The sequence below is a fragment of the Cetorhinus maximus genome, chromosome 7 (genome assembly GCF_964194155.1).
Source record: "Cetorhinus maximus chromosome 7, sCetMax3.hap1.1, whole genome shotgun sequence".
NCBI classification, from domain to species: Eukaryota; Metazoa; Chordata; class Chondrichthyes; order Lamniformes; family Cetorhinidae; genus Cetorhinus; species Cetorhinus maximus.
This window is the reverse complement of record NC_135885.1, coordinates 20,095,655-20,122,171: the sequence shown is the minus strand read 5'-3', so window position 1 is coordinate 20,122,171 and position 26,517 is coordinate 20,095,655. Positions and strand designations below refer to the sequence as shown.

General features: G+C 41.7%; 2 protein-coding genes across 2 annotated transcripts in view; one reads left to right on the top strand and one right to left on the bottom strand.

Moving 5' to 3' along the window:
• gabrb3 (gamma-aminobutyric acid type A receptor subunit beta3) overlaps positions 1-20,129 on the bottom strand; it is a 504,935-nt gene extending 484,806 nt beyond the window's left edge. Inside the window, exon 1 of the mRNA XM_078545147.1 lies at positions 19,622-20,129. Within this exon, the coding sequence (XP_078401273.1) occupies positions 19,622-19,719 (98 nt within the window). The 5' untranslated portion in view covers positions 19,720-20,129. The remainder of the gene's footprint in view (positions 1-19,621) is intronic.
• The window catches only part of gabra5 (gamma-aminobutyric acid type A receptor subunit alpha5), a 92,014-nt gene that overhangs the window by 41,274 nt on the left and 24,223 nt on the right, over positions 1-26,517 (top strand). The window contains exons 6-7 of the mRNA XM_078546117.1: positions 16,275-16,418; positions 25,685-25,837. Coding sequence (XP_078402243.1) covers positions 16,275-16,418; positions 25,685-25,837 — 297 coding nt within the window. The remainder of the gene's footprint in view (positions 1-16,274; positions 16,419-25,684; positions 25,838-26,517) is intronic.

Sequence of the window (26,517 nt, the reverse complement as noted above, 5' to 3'; positions counted from 1 at the left end):
TGGAGCCTTGCTTTCACCACAGTGAGGGCACAGAGAGGTGGAAGATTCTGTAGAAAAAGCTCAGCTGGGGCTTCAAAGAAACAGCAGATGAAATTTCAGACAAACATAATAGGTGTAAAATGAAATGAATGGACGGCAGAAAGGTGAGAGAAACAAAAATAAATGATGAAAAACTTGCACAGTGTGGTAATTATGGTTTTATGTAATGTGTAGTATACCTTTAAGAAGGGTGTTATAAAGGAAGATCACATGACCTTGTGTAGCCAATAGAGGAGTAGTGCGGGCTACCTCTGTAGTCAGTAGTCTGAGTTAGTAAGGAGAAGTTTGGAGACGGGGTTTGTGTTGAAAGCACAAGTGTAGCTGCTGAGCACCTCTTTGTGTAAAAAAAAACCAGAATGTGTTCCACCTAAGAACTGTCTGCTGGTCAACTCTGTCTATTGTACCAACTCGGCCATCCCAAAACATGCATGCAACCCGGATCCATAAGTCCCAAAAAACTGGTGACCAGGATCCAACACACAGATTGCAACATTAATGGAATGCATCATAAATGGAATAGGGCATTGACAATAAGCCTGGGAATTAAATGTAGAGAGAGAAAGAGTTTCTCCTTTCTAACTTTAACACTTGTAGTTGCTGTATAATATTGAGGCAATAAATATTTAAAACTAGGAGCCTATAAATAATCTTTTAAATTAATCATTTAAACCAGTTTAATTTCTATGAACTAGGTCAGAGTTTATTGAGCTGGAGTCTGAAGTGCAGACAATGGTGTAATATTGTGGAGGCAACTGGTGAGACCCCCGTGTTGCCTCTTTAAGCAAAGGCCTGCTACATCTTGTGCCACTCAGGCACTTAACAGGCCAGCTGTGGACCTTTATCCCCAGGATCAAAAACCCTAGGGGCAGCAGTCCTGTCTGCCAGGAGCGTGGCTACTACTAGTACTAGTATTACACCCGCCCGAGGCCTTGGATCAAGGAAGGATCCAGGCACAGTTGAGCGATGGTGGAGGGGATTATGGGGTAGGGGTATTGGCAGCAAGGGAATTGGTGCTCAGCAATCCCCCTCCCTTCCCGATGCCGGATCCCTCGATCAAGCAATGATTGCCTTTGAAGAGGACCCCGCCGCGCCTCCCCCACCCCACCCGCCCGCCGACCCTCCCCCCACATTGGAGACACGCCAGGGTTTGTTTGTTGAGTTCCCTGCATGGCAAGCCCACCACTGGGTTAATATCAGCAGTGATGGAATAGACCCTTCAGTGGGCATTTAAAGGCCTCACTTGGTGGTGGGGCAAGGAGGCCATCCATGGGCCTTTCACTCCAGACTCAATCAGGGTGGAGGTGGGAAGATGGCATGGTCCACAACAACCACCCTCCCTTCCGATTAAGTGCCCCCCACCAGCAAACTTACCACGGGGGAAGGCTTAGGATTCCACCCAATGTGATGCATCATGGCGGGAGAGAGTGATCTGGGCTTTTTGACCCAGGAGGAGAGCAAACTCCTTAGACTAAATAATGGTTTCGATTTGGTCGGAGTCTATGATGGCGACTGAGGCAGGTAAAGAGGACGGCAGATGCAGTAATGGAGGAGCTGCAGCCTAGGTCATTGGGCAAAAGGTATGAGGTACCAGTGTGGATGGGAAAAATAATGCAGTGGGGATGAACAAATGGACCACAGTTTTGTGGTATTGGAGGCTATTCAAGTGGGGTGAGTGGGAATGTGGTAGTGATAGAGGACAATATAGTCACAAGAATAGATACTGTTCTCTGCAGCCCTGACTGGGAGTCCCGGAAGCTATATTACCTGCTCAGTGCCAGGGTTAAGGACATCTCCTTGCAGCTGGAGAAGAACTTGGAGGGGGAGGGTATAGTTGTTGAAATCCATTTGGCAACCAACGACATATTTAAGAACTAAGAATGAGCTTCTGCTAATGAGGTTTAAGGAGCTAGGCTACAAATTACAATGCAGAACTTCAAAGAAAATAATCTCTGTATTACTATCTGTGCTATGTTCAAATTGGCATAGGGCCAAGCAGATTTCATATTTAAATGAGTGGCTGAAAGAATGGTGTGGGAGGCAAGGGTTTCAATTCACTCGGCACTGACACCAGTGCTGGGGGAAAAGAAAGAACTGTTCCATTGAGGTGGACTCTGTTTAACCTAGCTGGGACCAGAGAAAACAGGAAACTGTAGTCCAATTCACCTGACATCAATGTTAGAATCTATTATTAAGAACATGATATGGCAATATGATTAGAGAAAGTCAACACCATATTATGAAAGGGAAATTGTATTTGATAGACCTGTTAAGAGTTTTTTTGATGGCGTAACTGGCAGGTTAGATGAGGGGGAACTAGTGGATATAGTATATGGATTCTTGGAAAGCATGTAATAAAGTGCCACACAAAAGTTTGTTAAAATAGATTAGGGTTCATGAGATTAAGGATAGTACAGTATATTATTATGGATAGAGAATTGGTTAACAGACAAAAAAGAGTAGGAATAAAAGCATCATTTTCAGGATGGCAGCTGCTATTAGTGGAGAACCACAAGGAGTAGTGTTTGGGCCTCAGCTATTTACAATCTATATTAATGATTTAGATGAAGGGACTGAATGTAATATATCCAAGCTTGTTGACAATACAAAATTAGGTATGAAAGTAAGCTGTGAGGGAACACAGGGTTGCAAAGGGCTTTAGAACAAATAAGTGATAAGGCAAGAAGGTGGCAAATAGTGTATAAATGTGGAGAACTATGGAATTATCCACTTTGGTAGGAAGAATAGAAAAGCAGAATATTTTCTTTTGAAATGTGAAAGACTACTAAACATTGGTGTTCAGAGGGATTTGTGTGTCCTTGTACATGAATCAAAGAACATTAGTATATACAGCAAGCAATTAGGAAGGCAAATAATATATTAGCCTTTATTCAAAGGGAGTTGCAGTATAAGAGTAAGGAAATCTTGCTGCAATTATATAAGACTTTGATGAGACCATACCTGGAGTATTGTGTACAATTTTGGTCTCCTGACTGAAGGAACAATATAGTTGTCTTAGAGGGGCACTAGATTGCTTTCTGGGTGGCTGAGTGGGCTGCCCGATGTGGAGAGATTGAATAAAATGGAGTATTTTTTGGAGTTTGCAAGAATCAAATCTAACTGTAACATATATAACTCATAGAACATTTGACAAGGCATGTGCAGAGGCTCAAACTAGGTGACAAAGGCTGGATTCTTGCAGAGTAGGGATGACTCTGGAGACCTGTAAAAATGGTAGGCAGGACTTGGATGTGGATGTCCTGTACCCATTTCCAACCAATACAATTTTATCCAGTACAGGAATGGGGCGGGGCATGAATTGCACAGGCACTAAACATGAATCTGCTGGGCCATTTGAAAATGGCTCTGAGTTTGAATGGATCACGTTTTCGCTGTCCCTAGATCCTTAACCTGCAGTGTGGAAGTCAAGAATTTATGGAATAGACATAAACACTCTTGAAGGGTGAATGAGGTCAGTTTAAGGGTCATGATTTGAAGTTATTTAAATCTCCAGCACTTTACAAATGAAAAAAAATCTAGATTGCAGCTGTCAGAGTAAAAGAAGTACACACTGCCAGAGTGCATTGATTGTCAGGCCATCTGGTGTGGCTTAGAAAAAAACCATTGTCATCTGTTCCTGCAGTTTCAATAGAGTTCATTGGTGACATTTCCAAAGGGCAGCTATGACAGCTGAGCTCATTATGAATGTTGAGTTTCAGAAGGTCCAAAATTACTTTTAATGGGGCAGCTGAATTCACGTTTTGACTAACAGTTTTAAGTGGCTACTAAAGGATTGTTTGTCCTTGACGTGGTTACTGATGTTACAATTAAGAGGTTTGTAAGATTATGGGCAGAATATTTCCACCAGCGTGCAGGGGGTGGGACGTGTAAAACGACGCGGGGTGATGGCGGGTGGAACTCGTGACATCACCCCACGTCATTTACAGTTTCAGGTCAGCAGGCGCCTTCCACCAACCTGTCAATGGCCTATTAAGGCCATTAAGAAACCAATTCAGCTCATTAATGGGCCTGCCCGCCCAACCCTAAGGTTGGTGAGCAGGCCGGAAGCCCAGGAGGGCTTGTGAAAAAACACAAAACCTCATCTATTGGCAGGATGAGGCTTCATGAGGTTTTTTAAATTTTAATGCAAGGTTGCAATAAAAGTTATGGACATATCCCAACTCATGTGACGCTGTCACATGAGGGGACATGGCAGGGAAAATTTTTAAACTCCTTTATTAAAAGTTTCAAAACTGAGCCGACCTCCCTGAGGCAGCGCTTATCCTCAGGGAGATCTGTGTGCTCTTTCGCACGCATACGCGGAAGAGCGCACTCCCGGCTGAGGGAATCCCCCCCCGCCCGCACAGGGAGCGCACAGCACTTTCTGGTGGATGTCATGCTGGACGGGCCTTAATTGGCCTGCCCATGTAAAATGGTGGCACGCCCCCAACTGGGGGTGCTGATCAGGATCCCACCTGCTCACACCCACTCCTGCTCTTCCCCCCCCAATGGTGAAGGGGGTGGGGTTTCCCTGTTTTGAGAATATGCCTTTAATTTTAGGTAAAAGGAAGGGGATCATGTGACCTGTTCTGCAGTCTGCTTGACAGCAATCCTGGGTGATTTGATTGTTATAGATTAAAGGAGTCCCAGGATTGTTTTGCTGGGAAGAAGCTGCAAGGTGTTCATACTCTTGCGACAATGGTGGCAGCCTATGTTAACAGTGAATGGGCTGTTTGTATCTGCTTTAAACTGTTCATTTATTTTCAAGATAAAAAAAGTGTTGGTGTCTCAAGGACAGCTAATGATCATTTCTACCTGGATATAAGGCCCATGTGATTCAGGTTGCTATGGAGGTGGACTTTGAGAGGGGAAAGTTCTGGATTATCCCTTAACACTCAAAGAAAAGGTTAATCTGCCAGGATCTGGGAGAGGGAGAGCAGCTATAGACAACAAGATGCTGTGGTTCACCATGCAGTAATATGGGTGGGAACTCGCACTCTGATTGAGAAGACCAGATTCATTAGGAGCTAAACTGAGGCTGGAAGATTTGCCTAGCTTGCGCTAGAGGAAGAACCTCTGTTGAAAACCCTCACTATGAAGGAGAGTTCTGAAATTAAGTTCCCAGCCTGTCAAAAGGCAACTTGATAGCCACATTGTAAATATTGAAAATCTGAAAGAGAATAAAAGAAACTGAGGGAAATGCACAGCAAGGTCAAGTAGCATTTAACATAATCAGGCTCGTATCTGGGACGACACTGGTCTGGTGGCCTGAAATTATTATCTATCTTGTGTCATTACTGTCTAACCTGCTATGCATTTCTTGAATTTTCTGTGTTTGTTTTTAAGCACATGGGATTTTGAAAATAAAATAATGTAGGGGTTTGATCATAGTTATTTTTTGAAAGATTTTCTTCCCTTGTGTTGCATACTGGAGAAAAGGAGGGAAGAGAAGTATTGAGAAATCAACGGCATAAAAAATAGCTTTTTTTTTGCAAGGATTTCTGTGTCTAATTTTTCTTTTGATCAAACAGCGAAAGAAAATATATTTTTAAATAATTGATTTGGATGCTATCAGTTTGTGAAGTTATATAATGTACAAGTAAATTCATTTTCTTGTATTTGATTATTTCTTAATCAAGTCAGTACAATTAAATTTGCGCTAAGGCATTGAATATTGAAATAATTCAAAATTATTAAAAAGAATCATAGACCTGACCAGATTAATGTTAGAATTCTCTGGGAATATATTTAGTGATTTTTCAATATTCTTAATGAAAAAGGTGCAGTGTCTTGCTTTATAAGTGCAAACATTTAAACTGTGTTACAAAACATAAAACATCTGAGAAAAGGAATCATTAAAAAAAACCTTCAAGCCTCCACTAATGCTTCATTGGGTACATTCATCACCTAGGCACATAAAGCCACAAAGGTCAGAAGGTCTGTAGGTCAATATTAGCTGTGACAGCTGTAAGGGTGCCACATTTAGCTTCAGTGCCCCTAGAGGCTGTTGCCATTTGCCTTTTAAAGGATAGCGACATGACATCACTAGAAAGGAAATGTGTCATGTGATCCAGTTTTAGTTTCACTTTTGCTTTTGAGCAGAGCACACACACTCAGCTCTGTTGCTGAAGTCTTCAAACATTCTATGTATATCTGTTCTCATGTCCTAGTCTAAACAAATGAATCCACAATGTGTTTACACAATCCCTAATGAGTGATTAATGTCTTTATATCATAACAACATGACGGAGGAGATGAACAGGCCAGAATTGCTTCTCCTAATCACTACTGAGAGATCTCCTACTAGGAACATTGGGTAAGACCAGTATCAGGTTAGTTCAGAATTCCTTCCACAATTGAATAACCTGCTGTACTGTTGCAGCTAACCTATAAAAAAGCATGGCACTGGACAGCTGGCAATACCTTGGACATGTACTCAGATGGACACAGTAGCTTAATTGTTCCAGGATAAATACAGTTTAGTCACACATCACCAGAAAGGTGTGCAAACCTCACCTGAATTACATTCCCCTGTTTGCATGCAATCATCCTTAGTCAGCCAACATCATTAGTAATAAAAGCAAAATATTGCAGATGCTGGAATTACTAATAACTCCAGATACATCTCTGGACAGTTCAGGGCCAAGTACAAACTAAAAATGGAAAGTGATACAGTTTAATATTGAAACCAGCCCTCTCTTACTTCAGTTTAACAGTTCAATGGCATTACCAATAATCTTCATGATAATTGGTCAAATTAACTGTCAGTCAAGAGGAGCCTTTACTCAATGAGCTACAAAATGATTATTTATAGCATTTATTCCATTTTTTGTATTGATGCCTAAAAGAAGACTGGTGAAAATGAACAGCCTAGCAGTTAACCTCATACATGTAGTTGAAATAATTAGGCAACGATAGAAAATTTTACACAATGGCAAAAATCACATTCAAAATGCTTGTTACAGAAATTCTGTCTGTTGATTTGCTGCCTTCTCTTCTACGCACCCTCTCGACCTTTCCATCCCCTCCCTCACCCAACTGGCCTTGTTGCTGCACTCCATCTACAAGCCTGGACCACCAGGGTAAGCGGAAGGCTTTTGTGAAGCGTGAAGACTAGCACATACCAACTAGGCCAAGTGGACTGTTTCTCTTGAGTACTCTCAATGATGATTGAGGCCCAATGAGTGTGAATTCCAGTCTAGACTGGCATTCTAACTCTCCACCTTTTGCATTAGTGGGCTGCCTGTCGCACTCACACTGAACAGTATTTATCAGACAACAAAGTTACTTGGCAATACAGTTGTTTCCACTGAAATTTTCAGGATTGGAATTCACAGATTTTTGTTCGGTAAAAATATTAATGGGATATGGAACAAAGGCAGGTAAATGAAGTTTAGGTATAGATCAGTCATGATCTAATTGATTGGCAGAACAGGCATACGTGGCCCACTCTTGTCCTATCTTTCAATGCTCCTATATTACATATGCGCTTAATTAATTAATTATGACTTGCAACCATATCAGACCTTAGGTGTCAGCCCTGGCTCCATAATAGCACTGAGTCAGAAAATCATGGCTTCAAGCCCCACTCCAGAGACTTGAGCACAAAATCTCGATTGATACTTCAGGGTTGTGCTGAGGGAGTGATACATTGTCAGAGGGGCTGTTTCTCAAATGAGACATGAAACTGAAACCCTGTCTGCACTCTTCGGTGAATGTAAAATATATCATGGCATTAATCAAAGAAGAACAGGAGAGTTATCCTAGGTACTCTGGCCTATAGTTATCCCTCAACCAACATCATTAAACTAGATTATCTGATCATTATCACATTATTGCTTGTGGGAGTTTGCTGAGTGTAAAATGTGTTCCCGCATTACAACAGTGACTACACATCAGGAGTACTCAATGGGCTATTGAGTGCTCTGGATTGTCCTGAAGTCATAAAAGATACTATATAAATATGCATTTTTTTTGGGTTTCTTTTAATAAATGAGAAGCTAGCACAGAATTTCTGAAAGTTTGGGAGGGCAATTTGGTTTATTATTTTAGATCAAAACTAGCGGCAAGAAGACTTGTTAATCTGATTACAACGGCTGCTCCCAGCATCCAGCTGAAACATTATGAGGTCTGTTTCCAGCAAGTTTTCTCCTTTGAATATTTTATTAACTTAAATCTGGTCCCTGACTTCCCTGCTGGGCACGGTCTTCTCTTTTACCACCTCTTCGCCTTCTACCAAAACTACAGCTAGCACTCCTATTCTGGTCTCTGCTATTCCCACTGGTCCAGATGGTCATTTGTCATCAATGCCTGTTCCTATTTAAGTGCTTGTAAGCGCTTTAAAGAAAAACAAATCTCACTGGTCTCCTATTCTATCTTTAGCTCTCTAAGCAATTTAAAGAACAAATCCATTCCTTAAAGAGTTAGTGATTAGTGCCCCCTACCACATGGACTACCACTGTCCATGGCCAAAAGCTTCGTAGAGCCCTGATTTAATCCTCCCTCAAAGTTCCACCTTGCGAACTGGTACATCACCACCCACCTGACACCTGAGAGGAAAGAAGAAAAAGGGACTGTAGTTAAAAAAAAAGAAAAGAAAAGCAAGGAGAGAGAAAAACAGAAGATCAGGTATTCAGGAAGAACCCGCAACAAAGAGAGAGAGAGAGAAGTGGGGGAGGGTGGAATGGGATAAGAGAAATGTCTTCACTGGAAGGATCATGAATCTTTGCCCTAGAAGGCTGTGGATGGTCAGTCCTTGAGTACAGTCAAGACTGAGTTCCTTAGATTTTTGGATACTAACAGCATCAGGGAACAGGGCGGGAGAGTAGGTTGAGGTAGAAGATCAGCCACGATTTTATTAAATGGCAGAAGAGCTCAAGGGGCTATGTGAGCTGCTCCTGATCTTATGTCCTTGTGTTCTAGGAACACAGAGAGATGAAGCAGCAAAACAAAAATGGCATAGATAAGAGACAGATGCTATGCTCCAATATACTCTGAGAAATGAGATACCTGCTAGTAATATATTAAAAGTAGTATATTTAAGTATGATTCCTTTAAGTGCTGCACTTTTTTCCGGTAATACTTGCCCTGTAACACTTTATTAATGATGCATCATTGTTAAAATACCTTGCATTTATACATTGCTCTCCACAACCATCGGGCATCTCGGTGGTTTACAGGCAATCAAGTATTTGAAGTGTAGTCACTGTTGTAATGTAAGAAACTCCACAACCAATTTGCACACAGCAAGCTCCTACAAACAGTAATGTTACCTTCACCAGCTAACCTGTTCTTGGGATGTTGATTAAGGGATAAATGTTGGCCAGGGCAACAATGGTAATTCTCCTGCTCGTCTTCAAAATAAGGCACGAGGGGCCTCAGTTTAATGTCTCATTTGAAATACAGCATGTCCCCAAAACAATGTGGACAATGCTTGGGGCAATCTGCTTTATTACATTAGATATCACATCCTGCCATTATACAACAGCATGGGGCAGATTTTCAACTTGCTGTTCAGTAAAACTGGTGTTGTGGATTCATTTCTTATTATAGAATCCACCCAATTTTTATTTCCATTGATCTGTAGCATCAAATTGTGCATGTGCAGCATGTTGAAAATCTGTCCCTGTTTCTTCTGATTCATCATGAACAACTGGGAGATCCAATTGCATATATTAAAAGCCTTGCTGATGTGCAGTGCCTATGTAAGTACAATCAGTGCTAGCAATCAGCACAGTAAGATTTTGAGAACTGGTTCCCTAGGCTGACACTATTATGCTATTCTAGTTTTCTAGGCTGACATTAATGTTCTGACCAATATTTATACTTCAACCAACATCACTGAAACAAATAATCTGGTCATTATCACATTGCCATTTGTGGAATCTTGCTGTGCACTAATTGGATGCAATACTTCCTATATTACAATAGTGACAGTTCCTCAATAGTATTCCATTTGCTGTAAAGCACTTTGGGACATCCTGAGACCATGAAAGACAATATATAAGTTCAAGTCTTTCTTAATATTTATCCCTCAGCCAATGTCAACTAAAACAAAATTAATTGGTCATTTATCTCATTGCTGTTTGTGGGACCTTGCTGTGCGCACACTGGCTGCCTACATTACAGCTGGGAAGATTCTTCAAGAGTAATTAATTGGTTTAAAGCACTTTGGAAAGTCCTGAAGTCATAAATGCAAGCTTTCTTCTGTCCATTATCAGCATGATCCATTAGAACCTGTAAGTTTGCTAATTAAACAGGCAAAGTTATGTCTACTTTGCAAATGAGTATATCTATACAATATCCAGATCAGGCTGCAGGAGGCAGCCAATAAAATCTGACAGACCATTCACGGATGGGCAATAATTACATTGTAAGATAATTTGAATTGCGTTGTTGTGACTCACTGTGACTGGGTCTCAAGATAGCAGAGTCTGCTCCATCCAAGATTATAAAAGGAATAGCCCATGCCTGCAAGTGATTACAAGGCAGTAATCTCATCGAGAGGTTCGGAAGGTGAACAGAAATTGAGTCATCCCAGGCATGAGATTAGATTGAGCTTGAACTCACTGCAGGGTATCTGGTATTTGCTGGAATGGATACTGTAAACACTATGGGGTGTTTTTCAGTACGAGATCAATTTTTGTCTGAATTGCCAACTTGTGTAACATGTGCTATTGATGTGTGATGCTGAATACACTGGAAGACTATAACAGCATTACAGCAAATATATCAGGAACATCATCTGCAGTTAAACCCCAAAAACATACATTCAGTATGATACATTATCACTGTAACCTAATTGAAATTTGACAAATTAAGCTTTTATTTTGTTGGACTGAAAGTTTCAATCATTTATTTAATATTATTGCAAGACAGATTAATAGTAAAACTGAGTAAAGTATTTCACAATGAATGTATAGGATTGCACGATGATATTTAAAAGCAGGAAGTTTTTCATTCTCCCTATCCTTTGTTATGTTTTCTTGGTCCTCGTTCTACAGACACTGACTTGCACTTAGTGGCACAGCCTCCAGTAGCACAACCAAGTGGCCATTGTTTATGTCTGAACCTAGACAGCTTTTCAACAAGGGGGAGCTTTTACATGTTGCCCATACATGCGCACTTCCAAATGCATTTTAACAGGAATGAGAACTAAGGCTGACTTTGCCCATCTCTAACCAGAGAGGCGGTCTCATCAAATATAGCATGCTTATTATTTCCTTGATTGACATTGCCTAACTTAGGCTGAGGACTGATTTTGGGATTTCGCATTCTATGATTCGGCTCCATATCATGCAGTTTACCAAGCAAGTACGAGGTATTCAGCATCATACATCAACAGCACACATTACACAAGTTGGCAATTCAGACAAACATTGATCTCGTACTGAAAAACACCCCACAGTGTTTACAGTATCCATTCCAGCAAATACCAGATACCCTGCAGTGAGTTCAAGCTCAACCCAATCTCATGCCTGGGGTGACTCAATTTCTGTTCACCTTCCGAACCTCTCGATGAGATTACTGCCTTGTAATCACTTGCAGACATGGGCTATTCCTTTTACAATCTTGGATGGAGCAGTCTCTGCTGCCTTGAGACCCAGTCACAGTGAGTCACAACAATGCAATTCAAATTATCTTACAATATAATTATTGCCCATCCATGAATGGTCTGTCAGATTTTATTGGCTGCCTCCTGCAGCTTGATCAGGATATTGCCTAGATATACTCATTTGCAAAGTAGACATAACTATTCTCTTGCCTGTTTAATTAGCAAACTTACAGGTTCTAATGGTTCATGCTGATAATGGACAGAAGAAAGCTTGCATTTATGACTTTAGAACTTTCCAAAGTGCTTTAAACCAATTAATTAAACTTGGAGAATCTTCCCAGTTGTAATGTAGGCAGCCAGTGTGTGCACATCAAGGTCCCACAAACAGCAATGAGATAAATGACCAATTAATATTGTTTTAGTTGACATTGGCTGAGGGATAAATATTAAGAAAGACTTGCACTATGTATTTCATGGTCTTAGGATTCATTGTTCCTTTGTGATGTTACACGCAGTCAATTTGATCAGTCCAGTGAATACTTGCAGAAATTTTCAGTTGCCCCACTGAATGTAAACATTCAAAAAATTGTTCAAATTCCACCTCACTCATTCTGTGGCAATAACTTCCTTCAATGCTGCTTTCGTATGGAGCAGCTAGTAATTTTGTAACAGCCATTTTAAAGCACTTGAATACAGCCAGAGAGAAGTTACTGGAGAGGCTGTCTACAGAGGAGAAACTGTTTGTCAAGTGACCAATGGTATGGGAAATCTGGAAAACATATTTTCACTTTAACAATATCCAAACCGCTTATTTTGCTACACAGTGAGAAAGTCTTTGTTCCATTTCTACTAATCTAAACAGGTCACTTATCCAAATCAGCTGGACCTCCCAGCCTGCCCTATGTATGTAATTATGTCATTACACAATATACAGTCTAGTCCTTTTAATTACATTGTTTAATTGGAATGATCTATTCATTTATTTATTTATCACCAAATGCTTTTAGTGCTGCTTTATTTATGTTCCTTAATTTGAAGGACTAGGTAGTTCAGTTTTTACTTCAATTGACTCAGACTGTATCCGTTTTTGGACTGAGATAATATGATTTAATGCAATAAAACATTGGGCTTAATATGCAATTGGTTATCGGAACTATTTGCTGTTCAGAACAGGAATGTTTCCCACACTATTTGGAAGAATGGTACCTTTGCATTTGCAGGCAATTATACCGACAGCAACGAATAAGGAAAATTATAGACCTCTTAAGTTTTTTGTGCTTTATATTCTCCATTTACTTTCTTTTAGCAGATTTCCCTCATCGTCTTCATTTTTTGGGCCAGTTATATTACACTATTTTAAATGTGATCTTTGGAGATTATAGCCAGACCTTTGGCTGCTCTGTCAAATTTTCCCATCGAGGGCAGGACTGGAAAATACCAGCCACTGCCATTTCAATAAGACCTTAAACTAAAGTCCAGTCTGAAATAAGAACAGAGAATGTTGGATATACTCAGCAGGTCTGGGAGCACATGTGGAGAGAGAACCAGAGTTAATGTGTCAGGTTGGTGACCTTGCAGCAGAGCCTGAAAGATTTGGAGATGTAACAGGCTTTAAGCAAGTAGGGAGGCAGGGGGAAAGTGTGGTGGAGTGCTCGAGGGGAAAGTCTGTACTAGGGTGGAAGTCAGGGGCAATTAAATGGCAAAAGGAATGATGGAGCAAGGCAAAAGGGAGAATCCAATGAGACAAGCAAAGAAACGAAGGGCAGAATTCTTCATCCCAGGGGCAGCCAACCCGAATGGGAGTGCACGATGATGTCAGGCGAGCGCCCCAACGTCATCACGCACTCCCACGATCTTTTGGTCGGCGGGCACGCACAAGAGGCGGCAGCGCGCTGGCCAACAATTATGAGGCCTGTTAAGGCACTTAAGCAATTCATTAATTTGCATTTTTCGCTGCTCACTCAACTGTTCGGTTGGCGGGCGGGCGAGTAGGCCAAGCGGCCTTTGCGTTTTTTATGAGACCTCATCCAGGGGCGGGATGAGGTTTCCAACGGTTACTGAGAAAAAAATTTTAACATTGTTTTTCACTTGTCCCTCTTCATGACTGAGTCACATGTGGGGACATGTTTATATCATTTGTAAAACGTTTATTTTTGTATTTAAAATTCTTCAGCTCCCTGAGGCAGCTCTGTGCCTTGAGGGAGCTTTCAGTGTGCGCTCCCCTGCACGTGCGCAGACTTCAGTGCTCGCGCTCCTCCCGCCCCCCCACCCACCCCAGCAACGCTGAGGCTCTCAGCACATATCTCACACTGGTTGGCCGTTAATTGGCGAGCCAGCGTGAAATCGCGGTCGGAGCCCAATTGCGGGCGGTGGTCCGTTTCACGGCCATTCCCCAGCCCGCTGGCTACGCACGCCCGACCAGGGAAAAATCCTGCGTGATGTGACGAGAAATGATGTAAACATGAATTGTAGAACCATCATCAAAAGCTGCCAACCAAAAACTAACACTGCAAAAAGAAAAAACATGGGGATAGAGGTTATAATCAGAAGTTTTGAACTCGGTATTGAGTCTAGAAGGTTGTAAAGTGCTTAATTAAAAGATGAGGTTCTGTTCCCGGAGCTTACATTGACTGGAGCCATGTAAGTGGCTGAGGACAGAGAGATCAGCGGTGGAGTGGAGAATCAAAATGAGAGGTGACCAAAATCCACTACAGGTCCGCTAACACGCGGAGCTACCCTGACCAAACTTCTTCAAACTTTGTTTGGGTTCCCCTTGCCCTCACTTTCCTCTGCACCTGGATCATCCTCCACCCTTTTTGCCACCTCCGACCTGATGCTATGAAAGAGCACATTTTCTTTCATTTCAATATTCTGAACAGACCATTCCCTCCGCAATGCCCTGACCCACACCTCAATCATCCCCAATACCCCCTCCCCTTCCCATGGCACCTTTCCATGCAAGTACAGGAGATGCAACACTTGCCCTTTTACCTCCTCCCTTGTCACCCTCCGGGTCTCCAAACGTGAACAGTGATTTACTTGAACTTTCAGTTTAGTATACTGTATTCACCGCACATGGAGATCTTGTGTGGCAGAGTGGTAGTGTCACTACCTCTAAGCCAGAAGCTCCGTCCAAAAAAGGTGCAATCATAATGTGGTCAGACAGGCTGAGTATCAACCTGCAAATACTTCCAACACACGCCAATGGCAGGTAGTAAGAGTGGGAGAGATTCCTGCTTAGCCATGTGATGAAAAGAATGTTGGAGCCTCTACCATCATAAATCATAGCTCCCTTTGACAACATGCACATTTGCCACAGCAACTGAGGCTCCCTGAGTGAACTGTAATGCACACACACAGAAGCGCAGAGATGCAGAGGCACAGACACACACAGACACACCCACCCCTTGAGCCCCAGGTGGTTCGGGCCAACTTAGTGACTGAGGCTGAACTTGGGAGCTTGGGTCCCACCTCTGCCTCCCTGCCCATTGGTCAACATGTCTAGCAATCAAACCGCTGCCAATGCATTTTATCCCTTGTTTAAAAATGCTTTCTGGCAGGCCGGGCACCGCAGAGTGACATAATTGGATTTCTGCGCATGCGCTGATGAGGATTGGCAGCCATCTTGCATTGGCAGGAGCCACAGTGCATCTGTATTTGCAAAAAAAACATTTTTACATCTCTAACTTTTTCCAGTATTGATGAAATGTCATTGACCTGAAACAACGGTCCGAATTTTCCCATCGCCATGGTGGCGGGCCCAGGGATTTAATACGACTTGCACTGCACTCCTGTGCATCCTGAAGGCCACACATGCCTCTAAGGGGAAATCCCTGTTGTCAGGTCCTCAGTACTCCTTTGACAGCACCTTCCAAACCCACGATCACCACTACCACCTAGAAGGACAAGGGCAGCACCATCACCTGCAAGTTCCCCTTAAAGTCATACACCATTCTGACCTGGAACTATCTCGCCGTTCCTTCGCTGTCGCTGAACTTCCTTCCTAACAGCACTATGGGTGTACCTACACCATATGGACTGCAGCAGTTCAAGAAGGCAGCTCACCACCACCTTCTCAAGGGTAATTAGGGATGGGCAATAAATGCTGGCGTAGCCCACAAAGCCCACTTCCTGTGAAAGGATAAATATTAAAAAAACAGGCATCAGGAATGCAGTGAGCTGCTGAAAGCCACCCTTCTGGCCTTGCTTCTGACCCCCTGCCTCCCCTCTCTGGCCCTTCCCTGTGACTCCCATCCCATCCCATTCACCTGTGTCTGGGGATCCAGCGCTGATCCTTAGGCTGGGCCTTAGAGCATTACTGGCAGCAGCCACCATCCCAGTTACTCTTGGGCTTGACTTCTGCTCCATTGGGCCTTGATTGCATGGAAGACCCGAGGCTGGCCAGTTAAGAGCCTGTTAAATCATGTTGCACCTCCCTCACAGACACAACATGGGGTTCCTACAGGTTCTCCAACTGGTGGAAGGGGGACGGGGAGGGGAAGTGGGTTCCCACATCTCGAGCACTAAATCCCAGCCTGCGTTACAATCTATTACTGAATCATCTTGTGCCAATCTGCACACAAACTGAAGTCCACCTAGGGAAAGTCGCAGCCACGCCAATTTGGTCAACCTGCTGCAATGATGGGCTCGCTGTCTAACATTTCAAATCTCTTATTCCCGATAGATGCCTATCCGACCTCTGAGGTTTTTTACACCTGGAAGAATGAATCTCACAAATCTGTGGTTGTGGCAGAAGATGGATCTCGTCTGAATCAGTATGATTTGTTACATCAAACTGTGGGCACTGAAATTATCACTTCAAGCACAGGTCAGTTTATATTTTCAGTTGCTTTTTGCTCACGGGTATGAGATAAGCATCTACATTTCAGTCCAGTATTTTTATTTCAGTACCCTTCTGGGTCACTTTTTTTTTCCCACTGTCACAGACACAAGCTGTAAAAAAAATCGCCCATTCCTTTTAACTGCGGTTAAAGGGCCAAAGTTTATTGGATCAATTAACAGCGCTGTTTGTTTCACATTGCCAACATTTACTGATTTATTTTGTGTTATGTGAAACCTTCTGACACTTTTTTTTGCAGTAGAATGCTCAGATAAAGCACACTATTCTCAGTCATGATTAAAAGTTACAAACAAAGGCAGCTCCTCAGGGTGCAGTTGCATTTTTATTTTGGATGGGATGGAAGCTGGATGCAGAGTGGATTATCTGAAAGAAACGGTTCAACCTAAAGTGACCGATCCAGGATGTTGACCCTCTGAGGTCTCTGATCCTGGGAATTCCCCCCCCGCCCCAAAAAGCCCGGCCTGAGGGTCACGTGACATTTTCTCACCCACGTGAACCGTGGATTGACATTGACGTCATCCCCTCTTTGAGATAGCCCGCTCTGATTGGCTGCTGGCGATGCAATTTCACACTCACGTGGACGGCGGTGTTACATAAAGCGATGAGAGTCTGGCGCTGCTGGATTTAAAATGAGCTGACATTTGATAGACTAATTTTAACATGATGGGTGTGTATTTTCCTCCAGGGTGGGTGAAGTGAAAAATCCTGGCCGCTTTACTAAACCTGTAAATGGTTTAAAATCTGCTTTTAGGACCGGTTATCAGAAATCCACAAAACGTTTACGTATAAAAGTAGAAGGTTTAACAATCTGTTAGAGAAATGCTTAGTGCACAATGATCAAATTCAACATCAGCTAGTTGAGTGAAACATTGCTGTTTGCAGATTAGTTCAAATTTTGCAGAGTTTCACAGAGTCTGGATTTACTATTGTTTTTAGTGCGAAGCACTCGTATAGGTTTATGCTGCTGGTTTGAGATTGGTATCTCTAAATGCAATGTTCAACAGGCGAGATTCTTGTACCAAATTAACAAGGAGCTCTGCGCACGCGTGCTTGGATCCATGCGCATTTTGCTTGAGCGCTGGTTGATAATGTTTTTTGAGAACTTGGGTGGAAACACCTGATTTCTCATAACTTTTTAAAAAAATTTCGGGGGGGTACATAATGTTCGTAATGTCGCCCGCAGGCCCCAGTAGGTCGATCATCTGGACGCTCTTAACCTGTGCAAAGCTCCAAGCAGTGACAGACTGCCGACTGGAAGCGTAGCTCTCACCCTAATGTGCTCACGAGTCCCATCTCCAATCTGACTGTCGAATTATAATCGCACATTTGCATTGTGTATGCGTATACTGTTATTGGTGGATTTTTTTTTTTAAAAAGGCACAAGTCCCTTCAAAATTTGAGCATTGACATTTTTGTCTACCTTGATCACACATACATAAACCTCACAAGGATCCACATTAAACTCTAGCATGATTTGACGCCACATGAGAAGGCAGAAAGGAGCTCCCTTCCCCTCCCCTCCCCCCATCAGATCAGACAAGAGGATTTACATAAATAAAAATAAATAAAAATGCTGGAAATACTCAGGTCAGGATTTACATTCTGTAGCGTTTTCTGCTAATTTGCATCACAGAAAAAAAAACACTGGCTAAGAATACATTCGCACAAACCTGATAGAATAGGGCTATTGTACTTGATTAATTTGCATCATTAAAACAATTCTCGTAGTAAAAAAAAACATGCAATATTTGTACGTCTTCCTGTGATTTATTTCCAAGACCAACTGTTTAAGGTGACCATGGAAGTCACGCTCTGTTACTGTTCCATTGTATTCCAGGAATGTCCCTAATGTTTTGAGGATACCATTCAGAGACTCTTTGTATTTACTTAGGACAACTAGTTTATATGGATTGTACGAGTCCGTTTACAATTTTCACACAATCATTACGGTGCAGGAGGAGGCCTCAGAATCATAGAAAGTTTATGGCACAGAAAGAGGCCACTTGGTCCATTGTCTCTGCGTTGGCCACAAAACAAGCCACACAGCCTAATCTCACTTTCCAGCATTTGGTCTGTAGCCCTGCAGGTTACTGCATTTCAGATGCATATCCAGAAAAGTTTCAATGAGTTGAAGCTTTACCCTTTCAGGCCCTGAGTTCCAGGCCCCAACCACCCTCTGGGTGAAAAGAATTTCATCTCACTTCTAATCTTTCTACAAATCACTTTAAATCTATGCCCCCTAGTCACTGACCTCTCTGGTAAAGCAAAGAGGGTCTTACCATCCACTCTATCCAGGCCCCTCACAATTTTGTACATCCCAATCAAATCTCCCCTCAGCCTCCTCTGTTCCAAGGAGAACAACCCCAGCCTATCCAATCTTTCCACATGTTCCTCACCTTTCCATTGTGCCTGCACTGGCTCCCTGAATCAGCATTTCACCGAGGGCCATTCTCCTGCCTTCTCTCCATAACTGTGCAGACTGTTTCTTTGAAATAATCCTCAGATTTCCTTTTCAATGCCTCAATTGAACCTGCCTCCACCACACTGTCAGGCAGCGATTTCCAGACCCTAACCATTTGCTTTGCGAAAAAGTTTTTTCTCATATCATTTTTGCTTCTTTTGCCAATTACTTTTAATCTGTGTGCTCTCTTTCTCGATCCTTCCAACCATGGGAACAGATTCTCCCTATCTACTCTGTCTGGGCCGCTCATGATTTTGAAGGCATCTGTCAAATCTCCTCTCAGCCTTCTTCTCTCCAAGGAGAACAATCCCCACCTCCCCAATTTATCTTCATAACTGAAGTTTCTCATCCCTGGAATCATTCTCCTCAACCTCTTCTGCACACTCTCCGCATTGGACAGCTAGTTTATATGGATCGTACAAGCCCGGTTCATATCCTTCCTAAAATGTGGCGCCCAGAACTGTGCGCAATACTCCTGCTGAGGTCGAACGAGTGTCTTAAGCAAGCTCAAGATTTTCTAGCGTGCAAATTTCGGATCTCCCGAGAGTTTGTCCAGCCTATTCTACAATTCTCTCCATTGCTCCACCAACACCCACACAATGAATGGCCCCTGTATTCTCGGCAAACATTCAAGCAAGCCCGCTCCAGCGTCAGACAAATCCAAGCTGTAAAGTCAGATAAGTGCTGACACACTTCAGCTGTAACTCACCAATTGACAACCATGGCCGCGTTGTTTTCTGCAACGAATGGTAGATCTCCATTGGCTTTTAATAAGATGCAAACAAGGAGACCCAGTGTTTCTAACATTATCCTACTCGATGTTTTTTTTTAACCCCCTCTCTCCCCACCCCCAGCAGTAACAATTTCAAAAAGGATAGAGACAGTCTGGCCAAAGGCCACAAGCCCAAATGAGCCGAGATGTTTCACACATCCTTCAAGATTGTGCCGCTCTGATTATCTCATTGGTCCGTGGGTTGAAACGCGAATGCAGCTTTGGACTTGGTCTCCCTTGGGTTTGGAGGCTCTAAAAAGAATAAATCCAAAAGTTGGTAGCGTAAAATGCTTCGTCCTAAACGACGGGCGAGATACAGTCATGACGGTTAGACGGGAAGCTGTGCACAGTTGATGGCACACACACTGCTGGATGCAGATTGCAAGAAGGGATTAGTGGCCAACAAAAATCGGCTTTCCAACAGAGGAGAACAGCAGCCATCAGTGGCGTCTCTACAGTTCCTGAGCTCTTTATTGGACACAGATCAGGAGCTGGGGACGCGGGCACAATGCAAGCCAAAGTACTTACACAGTCTGACCCGGGATGACCCATTTAAAAAAAAATAGCTACTGAATTTGCAGAAAGAGTTAAATAGCAGTTTTTAAAAAACCCTTCTTTACCTCTGTTCTGGTGCAAAGCTTAACTTACTGGTGACATAGTGATTTAGTGGCAATGTTAGCGACATATTTGACAGCTCGTTTGGCGCATATTGCAGTATGATTTATTATACGCTCTAGTTGCAATTTTAGAAGTTGGTACTCTGTACAATACACCAACCGAAGTGTCAAAAAATAAACATTATTCTGGAGTGGGGACACGTCCTCTTTGTAGATGCTTGGAGCTCCTTGTTAAAATCCACCCTTTGGCTGGCTCCCAAATACATCAGGGTGAAGTTCCCGTGTATCTCAGGTCTCATGAAAAGAAATCTTACAATTAACTCGTAACTTGCTGCTTGCCGGACAAGAAACTAGGTTAACCAATTTGCAAATATGCGTGAATTGGAGTCGAAAGTGACTCTGTGAATGCAGTGGAATGGTCCATCTTGCGGCATTGAAGAGTAGGGCGACTGGATATAGAAACCAGGACAGGTATGTGTTCCCAGCAAGCGACTGCTAATATTTTTCACCGATATGTGCTGCTTTTAAATTGACATTGGGTGCATTGCCTGTTCTCCATGTATACGCTTCACTACATACATTGATATGCATCCCATAATAGTGTAACTATTTGCTTACCATTTTTAAACCAATGTCCCCCCAGCCCCACCCAAAGGCATTGATTCAGCCCTGTCCTCACCCAGTATGTGCTCTCATGCACATTTCCAGTGGGGGGTCCTTGGAAAGCAACCAGAAATGGGAATCCCTGGATAATTTCCCACTCCTTAGCTTTGAGACCAATTATGGTTCCTCGTTGTGACTCGCTGAGTCCAACACATCCCAGAAATTGATCCTAGGGCTTCCCTGGTGTGTGAATATTTTTTGCCTATTGATAAATACGGTTTAGTTTTCCATTCAGAACCAATGATGTTCTATAAGTATCTGTTTAATAATTTACTAGCCCTACTGCATTGGTACATTATTAACACATTCTTCTCTTGTGGTATAAAATGAGTTAGGGTACTCATCTAAAATTACTCCGATTCATAATTTAATACAACTCTCACAGGATTTAAACTTTCAAGTTGTTATCCAGTTCAACCTGCTTGGGCAGTAGATGTGTGATAATCACATGTTACTGCTCAATTCCTAAAATACAAATGTTCCATTTTTGATTTACTCCAGATGATGACCTAAGGTACCTCTTGTTAATTATAATACAAGATACCTGGGTTATCAATCAGAGCTGATGAATTTGACCCTTGGTAACCCCAGCGTTTTGTTCTCCATTGGAAACAAGCAAGGCAGAATGGATGTCACATCTTGCTAAAGCATCCTCTACAAGCTGTGTTTATTGGAATGTCATATTTCAACAATAGAATTAATTAAAAGGGAAGAGGAAATTATGGAGTGTTGCAATTTCCGTAGAGGCTGAATTTTTTTAAAAAGAAAGAAATTCGAACTTCCCATTAATAGCTGAAAAGACAAGGTGACAAGATTTCACGTTTTAAGACTTCACTGTGAGACAAGATAAAAAGCACTGTTGAGTAAACATTACTTTTGTAGGCAACTGATATTTCAAATACAAAATGGAACTTTTCCATTTTTTGCACAACTGAAGAAACACAATTCACAAATTTACTTTACCCTGTCCTTTAAGTAGACATTAAATTTTCCTGGAACCAGTCCAAGGTGATTCCAATGGTTTGCTTCTGTTAATTTCCTTTCTCAGCCTGGGTAACTTTTTAAAAATTCTTTAAAGAAAAATTAACAACAGTCATAATGAGTAACCATACAAAAAATGCTTACAGTGCAGAAATAATTCAATACACTTACATTTGGAAGAGAAAGAGAAGGGGAAAAAAGAGAAGTAGGAGGAAGAAGAAGAAGAAAGGGGAAAGAAAGAAAAAAAACCCTCCCCACCACCCCCCCCCAAAAATACATAATAAGAAAATCACCAGCAATCATGGGTCAGATATAGTTTCACCTGACATAATGCATACAACCTAATTAGGGTCAGTTATATGAAAGTAGAGAACTTTAGTTCCTCAAAGTAAGACAGGTTGCCAAGCTATATAAAATCCATCAGTGGAGCCGCTGATAGCGTACGTTTATTTTCTCAAGTTTAAGATTCTGCATAATCAGTATCCAACTAGTAAAAGAAGCCTGTTTCCAATTTAATAGAATAATACGCCTAGCCAATAATGTTGAAAAGGCAAGTGCATCAGTCTGAATTTTTGTAAGAGGGATACCATTTGGTTGCACTCCAAAGTGTACTGTAATAGCAGAGGGTTCAATGTTGCTACTGAAAATATGTGAGAGTGATGTAAAAATTTTTGTCCAAAACAAAGCCAATTTAGGCCAAGACCAGTACATATGAATTAGAGAGGCTGGGGCAGTATGGCATTTACCACAGGCTGGATCAAAATTTGGGTACATCTTAGATAATTTCACCTTGGATAGATGGGTACGACGTAAGATTTTAAATTGTAGCAACTCATGTCTTGTACACATAGGTGAGGAATGTACATGAGAGAGAATAGACTTCCAGTTATCTTCTGATAAATCTGAGTCAGAATCTTGCTCCCAAAGAGTTTTTAAGGTACAAAGCGAAGGGCTGTGCAGCGAAAACTGGGTAACTTTTAATCTCAAAATTGTCTTTCAAAGTGAGGATTTCCCCTGGAGATTCCTCTTCCAGTGCAAGCTAGGTGAATCTTCCAGCCTCATTTAAAGTCCTCATGAATTTGATCTTTCCAATCCGAGCACAAGCTCCCATCTGCATTCCTGCAAGGTGAAACACAGCTGCCTATATCTGTTCTCCCTCTCCTGGACACTGCCAGTTTGACACTGAGAGTTTTCAGGGGTACCTTTTCCCTCTCAAAGCCCATCTCCATGGCACCATAATAACACAGGTCTTGTATCCAGGTAGAAATACTGGTTTGCTATCTTGGCCACTCTCTTTTATCTTGGAAGTTTTAAAGGCCAACTGTTTACAACCTGATATTTTTAACACTTTTCTTAGACTTTGGAGACTCACATTCTAGCCACTGTTAGCACACAAGCTGATGCCATTGTCTCTAAGTGTAAACACTTGGGCACCATCTTCCCAGTAAAACAACCTGAGTCCCCTTCAATCCTTAACAATCAAGCCACCCAGGTTTGCTGCCAGGCAGATTTCAGAATGGGTCCCCCATCATTTTACCTTAAATTAAAGACACAGTCACAAAACAAAACCAATTTATAAACCTCATAATTGTAACAGGATTAAGAAGCTGTTGCCAAGATGTTGAAATATCTGAGCTAAAATTGACCCAGTAGTCTGACTCAGTATCAAAATACAAGTGTGTTATGGAAGTGTGAAGAAATCAGGGCAAAGCTGACTTACAATGAAGGTCTTTGGAGAATTTCAAAGATGGGGTTAAGGTATGGGTTGCTGCAGATACCAAAGTGGCTATTTTCCATTTCATGAGCAAGGGAGAACATTTATGAATTCTAGTAAGTATTTAATTTTCTGAAATATTGCTTATTGTGAAAAAATGTTAACCCTTATGCTAATGTCTGGATGACCACTATAAATTAAATAGCATGTAATGCTCATTATTCACTTAATTTGTATTCTGTCATCTCTTTAAGTAAAATTATAATTTCATACATGTATTTTTTTAATAAGAAGCTTTCTCGGATTAAAGTGCAAAGTCATGCATTATTAAATCATATTTTCATATTTACACAGGTGATTCATTCCTACCCCAAATCGAAGCTGCTCATTTAAAGGAAAGGATCTTCATCTTGACTAAGCAGGAAGATGAAAGGGGTGGCTAATATTCTAGAGTAGGCAAAAGAGCTGGGAGATTGAAGGATGAGGATGCCTTACCATATGCCCAATTGACCAAAGGAAGTGACCATCATTTGTTGAGGTTGAAAAAGATGACGGGATGCCCAGCTTCTGGAGTCAAGTGTTTCTTAGCTCCCCAAAGGCTGCACATTTTGAGGGCAGGGCACAAGAGCAGAGAGCATCTCTGGACACCAAACATGCCTGTGCTGCTATGCAAACCAGCGTCCACAGATTTCACAGTGATGTTGCATTCTCATATCATACTATAAATTTGAATGGATTGAATTAACCAGGCAGATTGGCCTGTTTATCAGGCATCTGACTACACTGCTTCCTCCTCCATGTAACTCAGGGATATTAGCAGTGAGACCTCCTTGGTCCGATGATCAACATAGCTGCTTTTTGTTTTGGGCCACTTTGAGCACCACTATGGTCATGCACCAACCTTCAGATGTTGACTCCAAGGCAAATCATTGTGATATCTCATCTCAAAGCTCCACCAAGTGCTGTTCAGAATTTTTTTTCTACAAAGATATTCAGGTCTTAACTTAATTACCAGCCCATTGTCTGAACAAGTTAAACATCCATATTAGTTGTACATCTTCTTAGTTGAATAATAACTTGAGTTAAAATGTAGTTGATCATACTTTTGGTAACCAAAATGCTAACCCTAGCGCCAGAAATATGTCAGAATTCTAAAGTAAAATAAGAGTGTACCAATTATGTAGAATTATCCTACATCCCTAAGAACTAGACAAGTGGAAACATGGACATATTGATAGCACCTCTTTTGGAGATTTTTCAACTGGTGGCCGCCTGTTTCTCTGCTGAAAAACAGGGAGTCAGGAGCTAAATGCGAAAGGAAGGGGCAGACAGGCAGGGGTATCTCATCTGTTTGACTGAAGGTGAAAGCTCTCTTGATGCAATTTTGATATGGACCTGCTATTGAGCGAGTAGCGTGTCCTCCTCAGGCAACCAGTAAATCTCTTTTAACCAATGAGAATTTAGGATTGAGAAAACAGCTGTCTGCACTCACTCCCCCTGTCCACACTAATGGCACCAGAGGCTAAGCAAACTCTAGTGTATGGTGCACCTTACTAATATGCCTGCTTCATACTAATCTCAAGCTTCTTGGACTCCAAATAAGAACAAAAATGCACACGACTGCAAACTGAGGCCACTTCTGCAGCAATTGACGTATCAACCTTTTGCCCTGGGAAAATGAACATTGTTTAATCTAGTGTCCCTCCATTGTTAATGCAATCACTTGACCTCACAAGTAAAGCAAGTAATAAGTACTATTCAGAAATCCATGGCAGGGCATGTACATGTGATACGGATGAGTAATGAATTAATTTTGATTGCCATCAATGGTCAATAAAAAAACACAATGTAGTGTCTTTGAAGAGAATAGGTTCAATTAATACATAATGTGATTGATGAAAGTTGCTGTTCTTATGTCAAACACATGTTAACAAATGAATTTAGAAATAATCCTATTCTTAATGCTGACTTGACTCTCTACATCCGTGATTTCTTTCTTTTGTTTCTCCCCTTTGTTTGTCACAGGTGAATATGTAATAATGACGGCACATTTCCATCTGAAGAGAAAAATTGGTTATTTTGTCATCCAAACCTATCTCCCCTGCATTATGACTGTTATCTTGTCCCAGATGTCTTTTTGGCTGAACCGAGAATCTGTCCCTGCCAGAACAGTGTTTGGTAAGTTTTAAATACGTTTCCCTTTGACTGGAGTTTAAAATATTAACCTAAAATGCGCTGAATTTCAAACGTGCTGTAACTTGTAATCTTCTGCACATCTGCCATTGAGCAAGCAGGTTGTTTTTCCCATCTACCTGATAGCCTAGCAAAATAATTTTACTGCATTCTTCATTTCTCTTTGTCAGATCATACTATAGTGATTAGATAAGGGGAGCTGGGAGATGGTGGATGCTGTGGGAGCCAACATAGTATTGTTTTTGTTTAAGAGCAAAAGCTTGCAAAAATGTGACGAGATAATTTGTTCGATTTAGTTCACCTTCACAGAGGAGATTTCGTCTGTTCGCTATTTGTAGTTTAGCCATGTTTTACCCATGTAACAATGCATTTACAATTTTGCTATAAATAGTGAACAAAAGAAGTTCTCACCACCTCCCCTGATCATTTAGATCCGTGGACAGAATATGCATAAAATATTCTGTCTCCCTCCAACCCTAGTGCATGTTCTCTATTACTGTTCTCGCTATAGAATGTTAAATGAGGCCATGGTGATGAATTTTGAAGAAGGAGTAAAGGGAGCCAGGATAAAGACTGAAATCACCAAGGATGATGAGTTACAAAAGCAAAATACTGCAGTTGCTGGAAATCTGCAATTAAAGAAAACAAAAAAAAAAAGTACCGGG